This window comes from Oncorhynchus gorbuscha, linkage group LG06 (genome assembly GCF_021184085.1).
Source record: "Oncorhynchus gorbuscha isolate QuinsamMale2020 ecotype Even-year linkage group LG06, OgorEven_v1.0, whole genome shotgun sequence".
NCBI lineage: Eukaryota > Metazoa > Chordata > Actinopteri > Salmoniformes > Salmonidae > Oncorhynchus > Oncorhynchus gorbuscha.
The window spans coordinates 79,794,464-79,814,397 of NC_060178.1; the positions used below are offsets into that span (position 1 = coordinate 79,794,464).

General features: G+C 42.3%; 1 protein-coding gene across 1 annotated transcript in view; it reads left to right on the plus strand.

Moving 5' to 3' along the window:
* Nucleotides 1-19,934, plus strand: part of zgc:171482 (zinc finger protein) — a 196,593-nt gene that overhangs the window by 148,187 nt on the left and 28,472 nt on the right. Inside the window, exon 7 of the mRNA XM_046354205.1 lies at nucleotides 17,120-17,216. Coding sequence (XP_046210161.1) covers nucleotides 17,120-17,216 — 97 coding nt within the window. The remainder of the gene's footprint in view (nucleotides 1-17,119; nucleotides 17,217-19,934) is intronic.

Here is a 19,934-nt window from a genome sequence, read left to right on the forward strand (position 1 = left end):
AGTGCATATACACACACACACATTTCCCCTCTAAAAAAATGACAAAACACTTATTACAGTTTTTGCCAATTGCTTACACACTGAAAGTGAATGCTTAGACAAAAGCATCAAAACATTAACTTTTGTAACCGTGCCTTAAACAAAGGCACTAAAAGCACAAACACATTTTCTGCTTTGCACTTTATTTCCAATTCTGCAACACAAATTGCACTTTGTTTGCACTTTTTTTGCAATTCTGCAACACACTTGCAAAACACTACACACTGTTTCGTACATTAGACACTTCGTTCAAGAATGAAATCTCTTGCAATCATTGGGAAAACACTGCTATTCAAAATGCTAAACATGCCTGAAATTGGCAACACCCACACCCACACATGAAAACACTTACATACAGTAATTGAACACCAATTAGTCTGAGCCTCAGCACTACAGATAGACCTCAGGTACGCTCACTTTGCAAACATGGAGGCAGTGAGAGCGAGAGGAAGAGGAAGAGAGAGGGGAGTAGGAGGAGCACTAGGACAAGAACAAAGAAGGGAACCAGGCAGACTGAGACATATTTCTGATGACTTTAGGGTCACTTTGGTGGGATCATGTCATAAATCATGGCCTGACGATGAGGGAGGCTGGGCAGAGAGTCCAACCCAACCTGTGTTGCTACACGGTAGCATCCATAATACGGACATTTAGACTGGAGAACAGGTATGTCTTCAACTTTCTACACAAGACTGTACCTATGTAATTGTTGCACATCATTCTGCATCACAGTACAATACAATGTAGTCCTACAATATTAGGTCTATGCTCCTCAGTGAACAAAAAAATAGGTATATTGCTGTGAAGTACATGTAATACAGTTTTGATGTTATTGTGTACAGTATGACAGTACAGTACAGTGGCTTGCGAAAGTATTCAACCCCCTTGGCATTTTTCTATTTTGTTGCCTTAGAACCTGGAAATAAAATTGAGTTTTGGGGGGTTTGTATCATTTGATTTACACAACATGCCTACCACTTTCAAGATGCAAAATATTTTAGGGGTGTGAAACAAACAAGAAATAAGACAAAAAAACTGAAAACTTGAGAATGCATAACTATTCACCCCCCCCTCCCCTAAAGTCAATACTTTGAAGAGTCACCTTTTGCAGCAATTACAGCTGCAAGTCTCTTGGGGTATGTCTCTATAATCTTGGCACATCTAGCCACTGGGATTTTTGCCCATTCTTCAAGCCAAAACTGCTCCAGCTCCTTCAAGTTGGATGGTGTACAGCTATCTTTGAGTCTTACCACAGATTCTCAATTGGATTGAGGTCTGGGCTTTGACTAGGTCATTCCAAGACATTTAAATGTTTCCATTTAAACCATTTGAGTGTTGCTTTAACATTATGCTTACAAAACAATAAACGTGAACAAAACCGAAAACAGTACCGCGTGGCGAACAAACACAAACACAGACATGGAAACAATCACCCACAAAACAACAGTGAAACCCAGGCTACCTAAGTATGATTCTCAATCAGAGACAACTAACGACACCAAACACAGAAAACCAACCTAGAAACACAAAACATAGAATGCCCACCCAACTCACGTCCTGACCAACTAAAAACAAACAAATAACACAAGAACTAGGGTCAGAACGTGACAGTACCCCCCCAAGGTGCGGACTCTGGCCGCAAAGCCTGAACCTATAGGGGAGGGTCTGGGTGGGCATCTGTCCACGGTGGCGGCTCTGGCTCTGGCCCTGGACGTGGACCCCACTCCACCATAGTCTTAGTCCGCCTCTGTGGCCTCCTAGTAATGGCGACCCTTGCCACCGACCCTGACCTGAGAACCCTAATAAATAGGCCCACAGGACTGAGGGACACTTCCGGACTTAACAAACTCCTCCGGACTGAGGGGTAGCTCAGGACTGAGAGGTAGCTCAGGCTGGTTGACGGCTCTGCGAGCTTCTGGCTGACTGACGGCTCTGGCAGCTCCTGGCTGACTGACGGCTCTGCCAGCTCCTAGCTGGTTGACGGTTCTGGCAGCTCCTGGCTGGTCGATGGCTCTGGCAGCTCCTGGCTGGTTGACGGCTCTGGCAGCTACTGGCTGACTGGCGACTCTGGCAGCTACTAGCTGACTGGCGACTCTGGCAGCTCCTGGCTGACTGGCGGCTCCTGGCTGACTGGCGGCTCCAAGCTGACTGGTGGCTCAATGCTGACTGGCAGCTCTGGCGGGTCCATGCTGACTGGCGGCTCTGGCGGCTCTTGACAGACTGGCGGCTCTGGCGGCTCATGACAGACGGGAGACTCTAGCAGCTCTGGACAGACGGGAGACTCTAGCAGCTCTGCACAGGTGGGAGACTCTAGCAGCTCTGGACAGGCAGGAGATTCTAGCAGCTCTGGACAGGCGGGAGACTCTAGCGGCTCTGGACGGGCAGGAGGCTCTAGCAGCTCTGGACAGGCGGGAGACTCTAGCAGCTCTGGACAGGCGGGAGACTCTAGCAGCTCTGGACAGGCGGGAGACCCTGTAGGGAGGAGACAGAGAGACAGCCTGGTGCGTGGGGCTGCCACAGGACCCACCAGGCTGGGGAGAACTCCAGGAGGCTTGGTGTTAGGAGTAGGCACCTGAAGGACCGGGTTGTGGGGGAGCACTGGAGCTCTGGTGCGCAGCCTTGGCACCACTCCCCCAGGCTGGATAACTACTCTAGCCCGGACCCTCCAGAGTGCAGGCACAGGTTGAACCGGGCTGTGGGTAAGCACGGGAGATCTAGTGCCTACTACGTGCACCTCTCTCTTAGGCTCCACTCCCACATTTGCCCGGCACGAGCAGAGCTACACCCCGGAGGCACAGCACGCAGAGCCGGCGTAGGATACTCTGGAACGAAACAGAGAACCGGCGACCAGACACGCTGAGCAGGCACCATACGCCCTGGCTGGATGCCCACACTCGCATGACACTTTCGGGCGGCTGCCCTATAGCGCACCGGGCTATGGGCACGAACTGGCGACACCGTGTGCTTAATCGCATAACACGGTGCCTGACAAGTAACGCGCTGTTTATAATAAGCACAAGGACGGAGCTCAGTTCTGCTACCTGGCTTAGCCACACTCCTTGTGTGCCTACCCCCCAAAAAATATTGGGGGCTGCCTCTCGTACCCATCGCCCTGCCGTGCTGCCTCCTCATATCGCCGCCGCTCAGCTTTCGCTGCATCCAGCTCTGCTTTGGGGAGGCGATATTCCCCAGCCTGTGCCCAGGGTCCTTCTCTATTCAAAATCTCCTCCCATGTCCAGGAGTCTTGTGATGCTTGCCGCCGCTGCTGCTGCTGCTGCCGCTGTCTGTTTCCAGGCCGCTTGGTCCTTGGTTGGTGGGTGATTCTGTAAGGGTTTTCCTCCTCTTCGTCTGAAGAGGAGAGGTAAGCAAGGATCTGACCAAGATGTGGAGTGGTAAGTGTCCATGGTTGTTTTTTTATAATAGATTTAATGGTTTAATAGATTTAATGGTGCTCTGTGGGATGTTCAAAGTTTCAGATATGTTTTTATAGCCCAACCCTGGTCTTTACTTCTCCACAACTTTGTCCCTGACCTGTTTGGAGAGCTCCTTGGTCTTCATGGTGTCGCTTGCTTGGTGGTGCCACATACTTAGTGGTGTTGCAGACTCTGGGGCCTTTCAGAACAGGTATATATATTGAGATCATGTGACAGGTCCTGTGACACTTAGATTGCACACAGGTGGACTTTGTTTAACTAATTATGTGAGTTCTGAAGGTAATTGGTTGCACCAGATCTTATTTAGGGGCTTCATAGCAAAGGGCGTATACACATATACACGCACCACTTTATAGTTGTTTAATTTTTTGAATTTTTTGAAAAAAGTTATTTTTCCCATTTCACTTCACCAATTTAAACTATTTTGTGTATGTCCATTGCATGAAATCCAAATAAAAATCCATTTAAATTACAGGTTGTAATGCAACAAAATAGGAAAAATGCCAATTGGCATGAGTACTTTTGCAAGGCACTGTATATAAAAAAGAACCTAGGCAATGACATCATATTCTTGCATTTTCTACAGAACTGCCAGATGACCTGAGGGTGGAAGGCAACATCTGTTCACCCATGAACAGGAACTGGCCATTGTCAATCTAGTGTTGGCAAACAACACCATCCGCCTACATCAATTACGAGAGCAAATCATGGCAGATCCCACAACATTCAATAATATCACCTGTGTCAGTATGTCGACACTCTGTCGCATCTTGCATCAATACCAACTTACGATGAAGCAGCTGTAAAGCGTTCCATTTGAGAGGAACAGCGTTAGAGTCAAAGACCTTCGCTATGACGATGTGCAAGTAAGTGTCACTGTATTATACTGTAATACAATAGTGGCAATAGATTGTCATTTTGGCACTGCATAGACACATTCAGACAAAGCAGTATACGACCTAGGCAGGTGCCCCCATTCTGGGGTTGGGGGGAGGTGGTTGTCTGTGGGGGCACCTGCCTTACCTGTAGCTTGTAGTTTTGACTGGATGTGTCTGACCCAACCCACCCCCCATCCTTGTGTGAAAATGTAGACATTGTAGTCCTGTGTTTTGAGTTACACCATATTCACGGGACAGTGTATGCATTTTCTGTTACAGAGTCCTGGAATTTGACGCAGCTGCACAGCCTCATGAGTTCATTTTCATTGATGAAGCTGGATTCAATCTAGCTAAATCCAGGCATCGGGGCCGAAATGTTATAGGACAAAGAATGTCCCTGGGCAGTGCAAGGGAAATATCCCCTTGTGTGCCGCCATCTGCAAGGAGTTCTCCATCACCATGCCACCCTAGGTCCCTACAATACTGCACACATAATCATATTTTTGGATGCACTACATAATGCAGTTGTACAGGATAGACCAGAGCAACCTAGGTTTGTGGTTATCTGGGATAATGTTAGTTTCCACCGCTCTGGTCAGGGACTGATTCACCAACCACAATAACTTCACAGTTGTATACTTGCGATGTGTACTCCCCATTTCTCAATCCAATTGAGGAATTATTTTCGGCTTGGCGTTGGAAGGTGTATGACCACCAACCACATGCCCACCTGCCTCCTCTGCAAGCAATGGAAGAGGTATGCAGAGACAGAAGTGGGGTAAGTCCAGGGTTGGATACGCAAGACAATATTTTTCCCATTGCCGAGCCATGGTTGACATTGCTTGTGATGTGGATGAGGTGATGTGGCCAAACCCTAACAGAAGGCAGGATCCATAAACCATCCACCCCATCCCTTACAATACTATTTTCAGTTTACCATTGCACTGTAATTTTACTGTAATTATTTTTGTTTCTTTGAGTTTACAGTAACATATTGTTTGATTACTGTACTGTAATTCTATTTTCCTTTGTGCTTTTTTGTTGTTGTAAAAACCTGCAATGGCAAAAACATAAACTGGATACTTGTTTTCTGAAGCCTTTCTAGTTTTCTGTTAATTGAAATGTGAGTAGATGTACTATACTGGAACAATCTTTCACAGAAGCCTGTATGAGAAAATTAAAAAGGAATACACCGTACTAAAGACAGCAGTGTTTTGTATAAAGGACATCAGTGTGGTGTTGTTGCTTTGAAAGAGTAATTCAAATGGTGCATGTGTGTATCATTTTGAAAAAGGATTGTTAGGTTTTGATTGCAGAGTTTCATTTTGACATAGAAGTGAGATGTTTATCTCCAAGTGTTGTGTCTTATTTGGCTTGTGTGTAGAGTTTTGACACAATGAGCCAAATTCCGCAACAAGTGTGTGAGTAATCGCAATATACTGTAATCTGCTGAGGAGGAACAAAGGAGGATGACACCAATCATCTCTGTCACCACACACACACATACACACACATACCATCAACCCTTAAGCCCAAACATAATTTTCTCGCCATTCTCAATGATGTCTTTGATAACTTTAGAAAGGGAAATTAAGTGTGTGTGTGTGTCTGTTCATGTGTGTGCCTGCGTGTGCGTGCGTGTATGTGTGTGACAAGCCTCAGCTCGCGTAAGGAGCTTTGTGAAGGAGATGAGAGTTCAGCTGACAGTGGCTGAGGATTATCTGAAAGCATAGAAACAGCCTTAAAGAGAGTGTGTGTGTGCATGTGTGCGTGTGCGTGTGTGTAAATTGTAAAGAGCCATTTCCCTCAACAGGGACCATCAAAGTTCTTAGCTTTTATCTTTAATTATTTGAGAAAAGTGACTCCCAAAACACACTCAGCCCTGTCGAGAACATTCATAAAATTTAAAAAAGTCTTGTCAGATACAGATGTATGGTCTGCCTCACTGATGATGCATAATAACATGCTTACCTAGAATCCTTAGTTGCTACACCCATTTTTGCACGAATACATTTATGATTTACAGTATACCGATTGATAATTGAAGAATACAAGTTATAAATGCCTCATGAGCTTAGTTCAGAACCCAAAATAGAAGTTTGTTTTACTCCACTGTTTGTAGATAATGCAGATATTAAGAAACCTTGTGTAGCCTCAAAACATGGTTAGAACTATAATTTTGAAACCATGGATGGCCAGTCCTTGCAATCCATGCACTGTAAAACAAATCCACTTTGGATCAACCTGAAAAGATTACTTGAACTGGTTAGAGGTAAATAAGTTAGGTATTCTCTGTTGAAAAATACTATATTTGTTGAAACCAAATATAGGATTTAATGACACTGTTTTATTTGATTATTACCTAACCTATATTTCAAGTTGCAACCTATTATACCCATTAAATATCAAAAACAAACTAATATTTAATGTAAATACGAACAATTTTTTAATCTTGTTCCAAGTGTCATTTTTTATTTGGAATTACCTATCCACATTTCTTAAATTGGGTTACAAGCAATTACCCAAATTCCCTGTAAATCAAGAAATGCAATTGGTTCAATAACATATTCTTTTCACAAGACTTTCACATTTAGTAGCCACAAAATCATATCCAAGCATTTACTACCTTAACATAGTAACCTTATATCTTATTACAGACGCTGGCAGTTTTTGTTTGAATAACGAATAGACCACATTAACTGGAATTCACTCTCACGGGTGGGCAAAAATAACAAACTGAAAGCCGTGCCCACAATAAGCCACACGTTCAACGCTTTTACATTGCCCACCCGTAACTTCAGAAAGGAAAATTAAGTGTGTGTTTGTGTTTGTGGGCTGTGATATACTACATTATACAGTCCTGGCCTCATCCCAGCAGTGACCTGTCTCTCCTCTGGTGTATATTAGCTAGTACTTCGTCTTCCTACATACTTTGCCAATTACTGCCACAAAAGGTCAAAGGGTCATGGAGCACATCACCAACTCATAAATCTCACAGACAGTAATGAAAGTAGAGAAATGAGCATACTGGCACACGGACACACACACAAACACACACAACCACAATGACTGCAGGGATAGTAAAAGACCTCCAACCAATTATTTTCTGAATATGTGAATGTGCTGGACACTGTGTTATCACGTAAAATCATTTTGTTCTCTGGGTGACATTTCCTGTCAAGTTATAGCCTCTCAGTGTGGAAGTCCATAAATATTTAAAATACAAAGGGGTCACTTCATTCAAAAGATACCTTATGCGCTTATATGTTTTCTTTCAAATGACATAAATTAGAGTTATACCAACTGGGGTCATTTTTACCCCAGAGTCATATTTTTGATCACAGCCCAAAAGTGGTTAATTAAATGAATCCAAATGTTCATGACTTTGTCATTACATCTAAATAATTGTTTAGTGGTTTTGTATCAATCTAGACTTTAAAAAATATATATTTGATATATTTGCGTTGGGGTCATTTTGACCCCAGCCAAAAAACTAATTATTCCGATATTCATGTAAGAGATAGGAGCATTTTCGGAAAACAGATTTCTTTGGAGACATTACAAGCCAGAGGGAGCTACCTTCTGAATGTCTGAGTGCTGTGCTGGTGTGTATCTTCTGAAAAAAAATAAACACCCTCAAATATTCTGTATGTGCAATTTATGGTATTTTGGTTTCTATAACATTTGCTTTGAAATGACTTTGAGGCCCAAATAAATAAAACATACGCATCCTGCCATAAGCCCTACCACTACCAGTGTTTCACTAGCAGCACTGCTAATGCTGTTTTTGGGGTAAGTAAATAAAGAAAACTAAGCCATATTTTGCCCATATGTTTGGTCATTGTGTCTCAATGTAATATCACGTTTTGTCAATGAAATAAATAATATTTGAAATGTTGGTGTAATGTCGCTTATATACATTTTTTTCTAAAAATGAAATGACACCACAATTAAATGATGGTAAATCAGCTTTTTAGTACTGATTTTTTGGATTATACTTTATAAAAAAGCTGTTTTACAGAATATGCTAATTAACTGTCCTTTTTTAATTAACAGTCTGTTTTGGTAAGAATTTTTTTCTGATTACAATATTTACATATCCAATGATGGTTTGATAAGAATTAAGTTGATATTTTGCTATTACTGTTTTTTTTCAAATAGTTTATTCTTTGGATCAAATTGACCCCAATTGGTAATCCATATACTGTATGTACAATATGTTGGTAGTTTGAGGGTTAAAGGCCCACGACAGCAAAAATCCAAGTACCATTACCATACTAATTTTGTATTTGTTTTTATTTGTATTTATTATGAATCACCGTTAGCTGCTGCCTCTTCCTGGGGTCCAGCAAAATTAAAGCAGTTAATTATTTATTTTAAACTTTACAATACATTCACAACAGATTTCACAACATATTAAGTGTGTGCCCTCAGGCCCCTACTCTTCTACCACATATCCACAACACAAAACCCATGTGTACGTGTGTGTATGGTGCGTATGTTATTGTGTGTTTGTATGAATGTGTCTGTGCCTATGTTTGTGTTGCTTCACAGACCCCACTGTTCCATGAGGTGAATTTTATGCCGAATTGTAAATAAAATGTTACTTCTCGCATGTGTTACTTGATGTGGAATAGAGTTCCATGTAGTTATGGCTCTATGTAGTACTGTGTTCTGGACTTAGGGACTGTGAAGAAACCTCTGGTGGCATGTCTTATTGGGTATGCATAGGTGTCTGAGCTGTGTGCCAGCAGCTCAAACAGACAGCTTGGTGCATTACACATGTCTCACAAAAACAAGTAGTGATGAAGAGAATATCTCCTCCACTTTCAGCCAGGAGAGATTGACAAGCATATTATTAATATTAACTCTCTGTGTACATCCAAGGGCGAGCTGTGCTACCCTGTTCTGAGACCATTGCAATTTTCCTAATTCCTTCTTTGTGGCACCTGACCACACGACTGAACAGTAGTCAAGGTAGGACATGTACTACTGTTACAACCTGCCTTGATAGTGCTGTTAAGAATATAGAACAGCGCTATATTATGGACAGACTTCTCCCCATCTTAGCTATGTATGTATTAATATGTTTTGACCATGACAGTTTACAATCCATGGTTACTCCAAGCAGTTTAGTCATCTCAACTTGCTCAATTACCACAATATTCAGTACAATATTTAGTTGACGTGTAGGGTTTAGTGAATGATTTGTCCCAAATACAATTCTTTTAGTTTTTGAAATATTTAAGACTAACTTATTCCTTGCCACCCATTCTGAAACTAACTGTAGCTCTTTGTTAAGTGTTGCAGTCATTTCAGTCGTTGTGGTAGCTGAAGTGTATAGTGTTGAATCATTTGCATACCTAGACACACATGCTTTACTCAAGTAAGGGGCCTAGACAGCTGCCCTGGGGAATTCCTGATTCTACCTGGATACTCGGCACACCCCTTACTAATGCCTCAGTTTTCTGGAGGCATGCAGTGTTCTATAGATGTTACAGCCAGTTCACATTGAGCCCGACCCGAGTTAAGCATGCGTAAATGGAACGTAATTCCCTTTTTGTGCACTTCCTCTCTATGCGTATTCTGACCTAGAACTTTAGCATAAGAATAGCATGCAATTCAACCACAATTTATTGTTAATTCCTTTGTTATAGCCTACATTATCAATCCATTTAATTGCACAGTTATACTTACCTTAATTTGCTTCCTCTGTAAATGGCGTAACGGCTGTGTGGTTGTTGCTAAGGATCATTAGTAATGGTTGATAATATATCAAATATATATAGGCTAATTCAATCGTTATGGAGCAGAGCGCAGACCAAGCTGTAACAGTTTGAACCCAACACATGGTGCAATATTTGGCCTTGTCATCATGCAGTTCAATGGTTAGTACAGGCAATAGATGAGGGTATAGCCTACTACTGTACACTATTCTCCCTATTATACACTGATCAAAAACATAAACGCAACATGCAAAAGATTTTACTGAGTTAAAGTTCATATAAAAGGAATTTGGCCCTAATCTATGGATTTCACATGACTGGGAATACAGATATGCATCTGTTGGTCAAAGATACCTTAAATAAAAGTAGGGGCATGGATCAGAAAACCAGTTAGTATCTGGTGTGACCACCATGTTCCTCATGCAGCGTAACACATCTTCCCATAGAGTTGATCAGGCTTATGATTGTGTCCTGTGGAATGTTGTGCCACTCCTCTTCAATAACTTTGCAAGTTGCTAGATATTGGCGGGAACTGGAACATGCTGTCATACACGTCGATCCAGAGTATCCGGAACAGGCTCAATGGGTGATATGTCTGGGGAGAATGCAGGTCATGGAAAAACTGGGACATTTTCAGCTTCAAGGGAATTGCGTACAGATCCTTGCGACATTGGGTGGTGGATTATCATGCTGAAACATGAGGTGATGGCAGCGGATGAATGGCACAACAATGGACCTCAGGATCTCGTCACAGTATCTCTGTGGATTTAAATTGCCATGGATAAAATGCAATTGTGTTCATTTTACGTAGCTTATGCCTGCCCATACAATAACCCCACTGCCACCATGGGGCACTCTGTGCAAACCCACAGTTTCATCAGCTGTCCGGGTGGCTGGTCTCAGATGATCCCGCAGGTGAAGATGCCAGATGTGAAGGTCCTGGGATGGCGTGGTTACACACAGCCTGCTGTTGTGATGCCGGTTGGATGTACTGCCAAATTCTCTAAAATGACGTTGGAGGCGGCTTATGTTAGAATAATTAACACATTCTCTGGCAACATTTCTGGAGGACATTCCTGAAGTCAGCATGCCAGTTTCACACTCCCTCAAAACTTGAGACATCTGTGGCTTTGTGTTTTGTGACAAAACTGCGTATTTGAGTTGTGTCCTTGTATTGTCCCAAGCACAAGGTGCCCCTGTATAATGATCATGCTTTTTAATCAGCTTCCTGATATGCCATAGATGTCAGGTGGATGGATTATCTTGGCAAATGAGAAATGCTCACTAACAGGGATGTAAACAAATTTGTTCACCAATTTAGAGAGAGATAAGCTTTTTGTGGATCTTTTATTTCAGCTCATGAAAAATGAGACAAACACTTTACATGTTGCATTTATATTGCTGTTTAGTATAATTTTATGTACACTTATTTTCCAATGTTACCATGAGTTGAAGAACTGATTGATGGTGACAATTTTCAGAATGAATCTGTCACGCCCTGACCTTAGAGATCCTGTTAATGTCTCTATTTTGGTTTGGTCAGGGTGTGAGTTGGGGTGGGTATTCTATACTCTATTATTTATATTTCTATGTTTTGGCCGGGTAGGGTTCTCAATCAGGGACAGATGTCTATCGTTGTCTCTGATTGAGAACCATACTTTAGGCTGCCCTTTTTCCCACCTGTGTTTGTGGGAAGTTGACTTTGTTTAGGGCATATAGCCTTTAGCTTCACGGTTTGCTTTTGTAGTGTTTATTGTTTAGTTTGGCGTCTTTTCATTCTAATAAAGAAAATGTACGCTCACCACGCCGCCCCTTGGTCCTCTTCTTTTAACAGCCATCACAGAATCAAACCACAGTTAATTCTTTCTTGCGTAAAGGCTCTGCAAATCTGTTTTTTTGTGATTCATAAATACTTTCCGAAACCTAAATAATCTACAAGATCAGATCATTTTTAAATCGACCAATTGGTGGTAAAATGGAGACGAATATGCATATACAGTGCCTTCAGAAAGTATTCATACCCCTTGACTTATTCCACATGTTCTTACAGCCTGAATTTAATATTGTTTTAATGTATGTGTTTTCTCACCCATCTACACACAATACCACATAGTGATAAATAGAAAACATGTTTTTAGAAATGTTTGCAAATTGTTTGAAAATGAAATACAGAAATATCACATACATACATAATGATACACATTTTGCAGATATTACAGTTGGGAGTCTTTCTGGGTAAGTTTATTAGAGCTTTTCACAATTGTATTGTGCAACATTTGCCCATTATTCTTTAAATGTACCTTTATTTATTAAATAATTATCCAATCTTAAAATCAAAACAAAGTTGATTTGTCACGTAGGCCGAATACAACACCTTAAAGTGAAATGCTTACTTACAGGCTCTAACCAACAATGAAAAAAAGGTATTAGGTGAACAATAGGTAACAAGAAATAAAAACAACCTTAAGAAATAAAATAACAGTAGTGAGGCTATATACATTAGTGAAGCTATAAGAGTAGCGATGCTATATATAGGCACCGGTTATTCAGGCTGATTGAGGTAGTATGTACAGTGGGGCAAAAAAGTTTTTAGTCAGCCACCAATTGTGCAAGTTCTCCCACTTAAAAAGATGAGAGAGGCCTGTAATTTTCATCATAGGTACACTTCAACTATGACAGACAAAATTTGAAAAAAAATCCAGAAAATCACATTGTAGGATTTTTTATGAATTTATTTGCAAATTATGGTGGAAAATAAGTATTTGGTCACCTACAAACAATCAAGATTTCTGGCTCTCACAGACCTGTAACTTATTCTTTAAGAACAACCTTAAACAGTCCAAACTCCAAACTCCACTATGGCCAAGACCAAAGAGCTGTCAAAGGACACCAGAAACAAAACTGTAGACCTGCACCAGGCTGGGAAGACTGAATCTGCAATAGGTAAGCAGCTTGGGAGCAATTATTAGGAAATGGAAGACATACAAGACCACTGATAATCTCCCTCGATCTGGGGCTCCACGCAAGATCTCACCCCGTGGGGTCAAAATGATCACAAGAATGGTGAGCAAAAATCCCAGAAACGCATGGGGGGACCTAGTGAATGAGAGCTGGGACCAAAGTAACAAAGCCTACCATCAGTAACACACTACGCCGCCAGGGACTCAAATCCTGCAGTGCCAGCTGTGTCCACCTGCTTAAGCCAGTACATGTCCAGGCCCGTCTGAAGTTTGCTAGAGATCATTTGGATGATCCAGAAGAAGATTGGGGGAATGTCATATGGTCATATGAAAGCAAAATATAACTTTTTGGTAAAAACTCAACTCGTCGTGTTTGGAGGACAAAGAATGCTGAGTTGCATCCAAAGAACACCTTACTTACTGTGAAGCAAGGGGGTGGAAACATCATGCTTTGGGGCTGTTTTTCTGCAAAGGGACCAGGACGACTGATCCGTGTAAAGGAAAGAATGAATGGGGCCATGTATCGTGAGATTTTGAGTGAAAACCTCCTTCCATTAGCAAGGGCATTGAAGATGAAACGTGGCTGGGTCTTTCAGCATGACAATGATCCCAAACACACCGCCCGGGCAACGAAGGAGTGGCTTCGTAAGAAAGCAATTCAAGGTCCTGGAGGGGTCTAGCCAGTCTCCAGATCTCAACCCCATAGAAAATCTTTGGAGGGAGTTGAAAGTCCGTTTTTCCCAGCAACAGCCCCAAAACATCACTGAACTAGAGGAGATCTGCATGGAGGAATGGGCCAAAATGTTGCAGCTGTTGAACCTTTCGAGGATCTGAGGACCCATGCCAAATCTTTTTATAGTTTCCTGAGGGGGAATAGGCTTTGCCGTGCCCTCTTCACGACTGTCTTGGTGTTTTTGGACAATTCTAGTTTGTTGGTGATGTGAACACCAAGGAACTTGAAACCTCTCAACCTGCTCCACTACAGCCCCGTCGATGAGAATGGGGGCGTGCTCGGTCCTCCTTTTCCTGTAGTCCACAATCACCTCTTTAGTCTTGGTAACGTTGAGGGATAGGTTTTTTATTCTGGCCAGATGTCTGACCCCCTCCCTATAGGCTGTCTCGTTGTTGTCGGTGATCAGGCCTAACACTGTTGTGTCGTCTGCAAACTTAATGATGGTGTTGGAGTCGTGCCTGGCCATGCAATCATGGGTGAACAGGGAGTACAGGAGGGGACTGAGCACGTGCCCATGAGGGGCTCCAGTGTTGAGGATCAGGGTGGCAGATGTGTTGCTACCTACCCTCACCACCTGGGGGCGGCCCATCAGGAAGTCCAGGATCCAGTTGCAGAGGGAGGTGTTTAGTCCCAGGAGCCTTAGCTTAGTGATGAGCTTTGAGGGTACTATGGTGTTGAACACTGATCTGTAGTCAATGAATAGCATTCTCACGTGTCCAGGTGGGAAAGGGCAGTGTGGGGTGCAATAGAGATTGTATCATCTGTGGATCTGTTTGAGCAGTATGCAAATTGGAGTGGGTCTAAGGTTTCTGGGATAGTGCTGTTGATGTGACCCATTACCTGCCTTTGAAAGCACTTCATGGCTACAGACGTGAGTGCTACGGGTCTGTAGTCATTTAGGCAGGTTGCCTTCGTGTTCTTGGGCCCAGGGACTATGGTGGTCTGTTTGAAACATGTTGGTATTACAGACTCAGGGACATGTTGAAAATATCAGTTAAGACACCTGCCAGTTGGTCAGCACATGCCTTGTTTATCTTTGCAAGTCAACCATTTTCAGGTTTTGCCATAGATTTTCAAGTTGATTTAAGTCACAACTGTAACTCAGGAACATTCACTGTCTTGGTAAGGAACTCCAGTGTAGATTTGGCGTTGTGTTTTAGGTTATTGTCCTGCTGAAAGGTGAATTCATCTACCAGTGTCTGGTGGAAAGCAGACTGAACCAGTTTTTCTTCTAGGATTTCGCCTGTGCTTTCCATTCAATTTTTCCCCTAAAAAACTCCCCAGTCCTTAACGATTACAATTACCCATAGCATGATTCAGCCGCCACTATACTTGAAACTATTTAGATACTCAGTAATGTGTTGCATTGGATTTGCCCCAGACATAACACGTTGCATTTGAAAACCTCCATAGTCTTTGTAGTTTATTCAGTTTTTGAAATTCACTGATCGACTGAGTGTAGGGGGTACGGAGATAAAGTAGACATTCAAAATCATGTTAAAGACTTTTCCTAAGTCTGAATCAGGCCCCATGAGCTCTCTCAACATGAGACTAGCCTACACTCTCACTCTTTCTCTTTCCCTCTCTTTTTCTGAATCACTGCCTTTTATTTTCCTCTCGTTCTCCCTCTCTCTCTGTCTCTCTCTCCTCTATTGCATTTCCCCCCTCACCCTTCACTCTCTCTCTCCCCTGTCTCTCTCCATCTCACTTTCTCTCCCTCCCCATCTCTCTCTACCCCCTCTCTTTTTCTTTCCTTTTTCCCCTAATTTTCATCTTTTCTTCCTCTGTCTATTTTTGGTCCTTCATTCTCGACCACCTGCAAACCGTCTAATTAGCTCACATCTGTTACTGCGTCGTTCATCTAATCACACACACACACACGCACACACACACACACACACACACACACACACACACACACACACACACACACACACACACACACACACACACACACACACACACACACACACACACACACATACACACGCACACACACACACACACACACACACACACACACACACACACACACACACACACACACACACACACACACACACACACAAACACACCCATCTCAGCAGCGCTGCACACGCCTGGCTCCCCTCCATTCTTCTATCCTTCCATCCCACTAAAATCTCAGTAATATATCTGCATTGCTTGTAAGTACACACATTCACACACACCGCACACACACACAGACTAAAACACACATACACTCTGGCATACACATAGGAAGAAAGCAGACAGCAGCAATCTTGATCTTCAAATGCCTCTCGCTCTCTGTTAATGACTAGTATAGTATCATCGAGTCTTACTGAAAACACCACAGTAATTACACCAGAGTTTTCTCAAGTAACTGCATTGGAGTCAGCTGTAATTCACTGGAAATATGTTTTTTTAAGCACACAGTAGGCTTGTCTTTGTACATTAGATATGCTTTACAATGATTATGATAGTGATGGTGGTGGTGATGACACTGATGTTGATTGCAATGATGATTAAGATGATGATCATGATGACAATGATGATCATGATGATGACAATGATGATTAAGATGATGATCATGATGACAATGATGATGATGACAATGATGATTAAGATGATGATCATGATGACAATGATGACGATGATGATGATGATGATGATGATGATTCAGATGATAATGATCATGATGACAATGATGATAATGATTAAGATTATGATTATGATGATTAAGATGGTGATGATGATGATTAAGATGATGATGATCATGATGGCAATGATGATGATGTGTAACGGCATTCGTCTGTTGAATGAAGAAAGTCGGACCGAAATGCAGCGTGTAGGTTACTCGTGACTTTAATGAACAGAATAGCGGTACATGAAATAACTGAAATACAAAAACAACAGAACGGAACGTGAAACTAATTACAGCCTATCTGGTGACTACAACACAGAGACAGGAACAAACACCCACAAAATACAAAGCGAACTCAGGCTACCTAAATACGGTTCCCAATCAGAGACAACGACAAGCACCTGACTCTGATTGAGAATCGCCTCAGGCAGCCAAGCCTAACAACACATAAATACAACATATAAACCCATGTCACACCCTGGCCTACCCAAACATATAACAAAAACACAAGATACAATGACCAAGGCGTGACATGATGATTATTATTATGATGATTAAGATGATGATGATCATGGTGACAATGATGATCATGATTAAGATGATGATGATGGTGATGATCAAGATGATCACGATGACAATGAGGATGATTATGATGATGATTCCGATGATAATTATAATAACGACAACAATGATAATGATAATGTCTGTGTGTTTTTCTCTCATCAGGCCTCCGCAGCAGTTACTCCTGCAGTGTATGTAGTGTGGTGTTGAACTCCATTGAACAGTACCATGCTCACCTCCAGGGCTCCAAGCACCAGAACAAGTAAGTTGATAACACTAACTATGGCGCACGAAAGAGAGAGAGAGAGAGGGGGGAGAGAGAGCATGACAGAGAGACAGATTATGGGTGTGCAAACTGTGAACAGGACTTCAGCGCAGTCATTTCCAGAGACGGAATCAGTTGCACTTGGTCTCTTCTGCATGGAATCTATTGACTTTGGTTCCAATATGGGTAGCCTATATGACAACAGCCATATTTCTCATTACATCGAAAATAAAGTTGAGTAAAAATTCTACCACCATCTGCAGTCAAATAATTAACTTTGTTCATTAATCAACAATTGAACCATAGCTGGCTAGCTGTCTGGATTTGCAGAACAAATACACATGAATTAATTGTGTTGGCAAAACCAGAGACGAAGAGGCAAAGTGAGAGGGTCCACTCGGGAATGCAACGATAAGCAGACTGATAAGCAGGCCGATAAGCAAACCGCCTGCCTTCCCGCCTTTGGAACAACGACTACCATGGTTAGAGCGGAGACAAGATCATCTGGTCATGATATACAATATCTCTGACAAAACATATCTGGTTCTCCGAGGACAGATACTACAGCATTCCATGCTTTTTCTTTGGACTGTGTTCTTGTATTGGGGATTACTGGGGTCATACAGCAAAGCGTGTGTAACGGTTCTCTTGGTGTGAAGGAGAGTCGGACCAAAATGCAGCGTGTAGATTGAGATCCATGTTTTAATAAACAAACATAACACAAATCTAAATACAAACACTACAAAAAACAATAAACGTAACGAAAACCGAAACAGCCTATACTTGTGTACACTAACACATAGACAGGAACAAGGACACTAAGGACAATCACCCACGACAAACTCAAAGAATATGGCTGCCTAAATATGGTTCCCAATCAGAGACAACGATAAACACCTGCCTCTGATTGAATGTTAACACATGTTTCCCATGCCAATAAAGCCCTTGAATTGAATTGAATTGAATTGAACCACTCCAGACAGCCATAGACTTTGCTAGATCAACCCACTAGCTACAATCCCAATATATACACACCACATACAAAAGCCCATGCCACACCCTGGCCTGACCCAATACATGAAGATAAACACAAAATACTTCGACCAGGGCGTGACAGCGTGCTTCTCAACTTTGATGATCAAACGGGTGTCATACATTTTGCCAACTTTGACCTGTTCTGTCAAATCACAATATCTTTCAAGGAGGGTCGGGGGAGGGGTCTAGTCTACTGCATCCTCTGCCTCGAAAGATGATACAAGGTAGACCATCATCTGCAATTGCCTTTCTGTTCATCAGCTGGTTTGAATGTTTAAAAAGTTTAGAAAAAGCATTGATACTATAGATACAGTAGAACAACGCACGTCCAACTATGAACTTGGAAGACTACAGTTGCATTTCTATATTAGTTTTGCAAACAGGTAGACCTACTGCTATAGATTTAGCATACTATTGTTATTAATGTTTCTATTACATTTTCATACTACGAAGCTGAGTGAATATGTTTTTAAGTGTTGAAATAGGATTTGTACCAATTATTTCAGGCACTTTATATGGTGTTTACGTGAGTGGATCCAAGAAAAATAGATCCAAACCTAATTTTAGGTTGCTGCTACAACAGCCGCACAACGTCTACGCTTTACGCACGTGCCGATGTAGCAGGTAAGATTGACTTTAGTAAGCTTATCAACTCCATATCACGCAACTCTCACAGACGTGGATTTCACTCGTGTGGTGTAGCTGGGCCATAAGGGGGTCTAGGTGCTGTGGCAGTCAGTGCTCAGAGAATAGTCATAATCTACATTATAATGTTGTGTTCACGTGATGCTGATCAATAACGTGTTGGTGTAAAACGTGTGATTTTATACAGCTCTCTCCCTCTCTAAATAAGAAACAAGCACATACACAGGAAAACACACACGCTCTATGCATCCTCCCACTCAATGAGTTGCCCAGCAACATGTCTATCAAGGTAGAATCAATCCATCAGAGAGTGTGTGTGTGTGTGTGTGTGTGTGTGTGTGTGTGTGTGTGTGTGTGTGTGTGTGTGTGTGTGTGTGTGTGTGTGTGTGTGTGTGTGTGTGTGTGTGTGTGTGTGTGTGTGTGTGTGTGTGTGTGTGTGTGTGTGTGTGTGTGTGTGTGTGTGTGTGTGTGCCATACCAGACGGTGATATTGTCGACAGGATGCTCTCAATGGTGCATCTGTAGAAGTTCATGAGGATCTTAGGGCCCAAGCCAAATTCTTCTTCAGCTTCCTGAGGTTGAAGAGGTGCTGTAGCGCCTTCTTCACCATGCTGTCTGTGTGGATGGACCATTTCAGGTTGTCAGTGATGTGCACGCCGAGGAACTTGAAGCTTTGTGTGATATGGCAACTAGATGTGTGTAGATCACTGAGAGAGAATATGACAGGACTTCAGTACACACACACACACACACACACACACACACACACACACACACACACACACACACACACACACACACACACACACACACACACACACACACACACACACACACACACACACACACACACACACACACACACACACACACACACACACCGGACACTATCTGTAACAGAGGTTTATATATCACTGTAAGAGGAGATGACAGGGGGGTGGCAGGACTTTCACCTTTACTCTGTGTGTCTGCTAATCACCACTCAGTACAGCTGATTTACACTGTCGAGAGAGAGAGAGCGAGAGAGAGAGAGGTA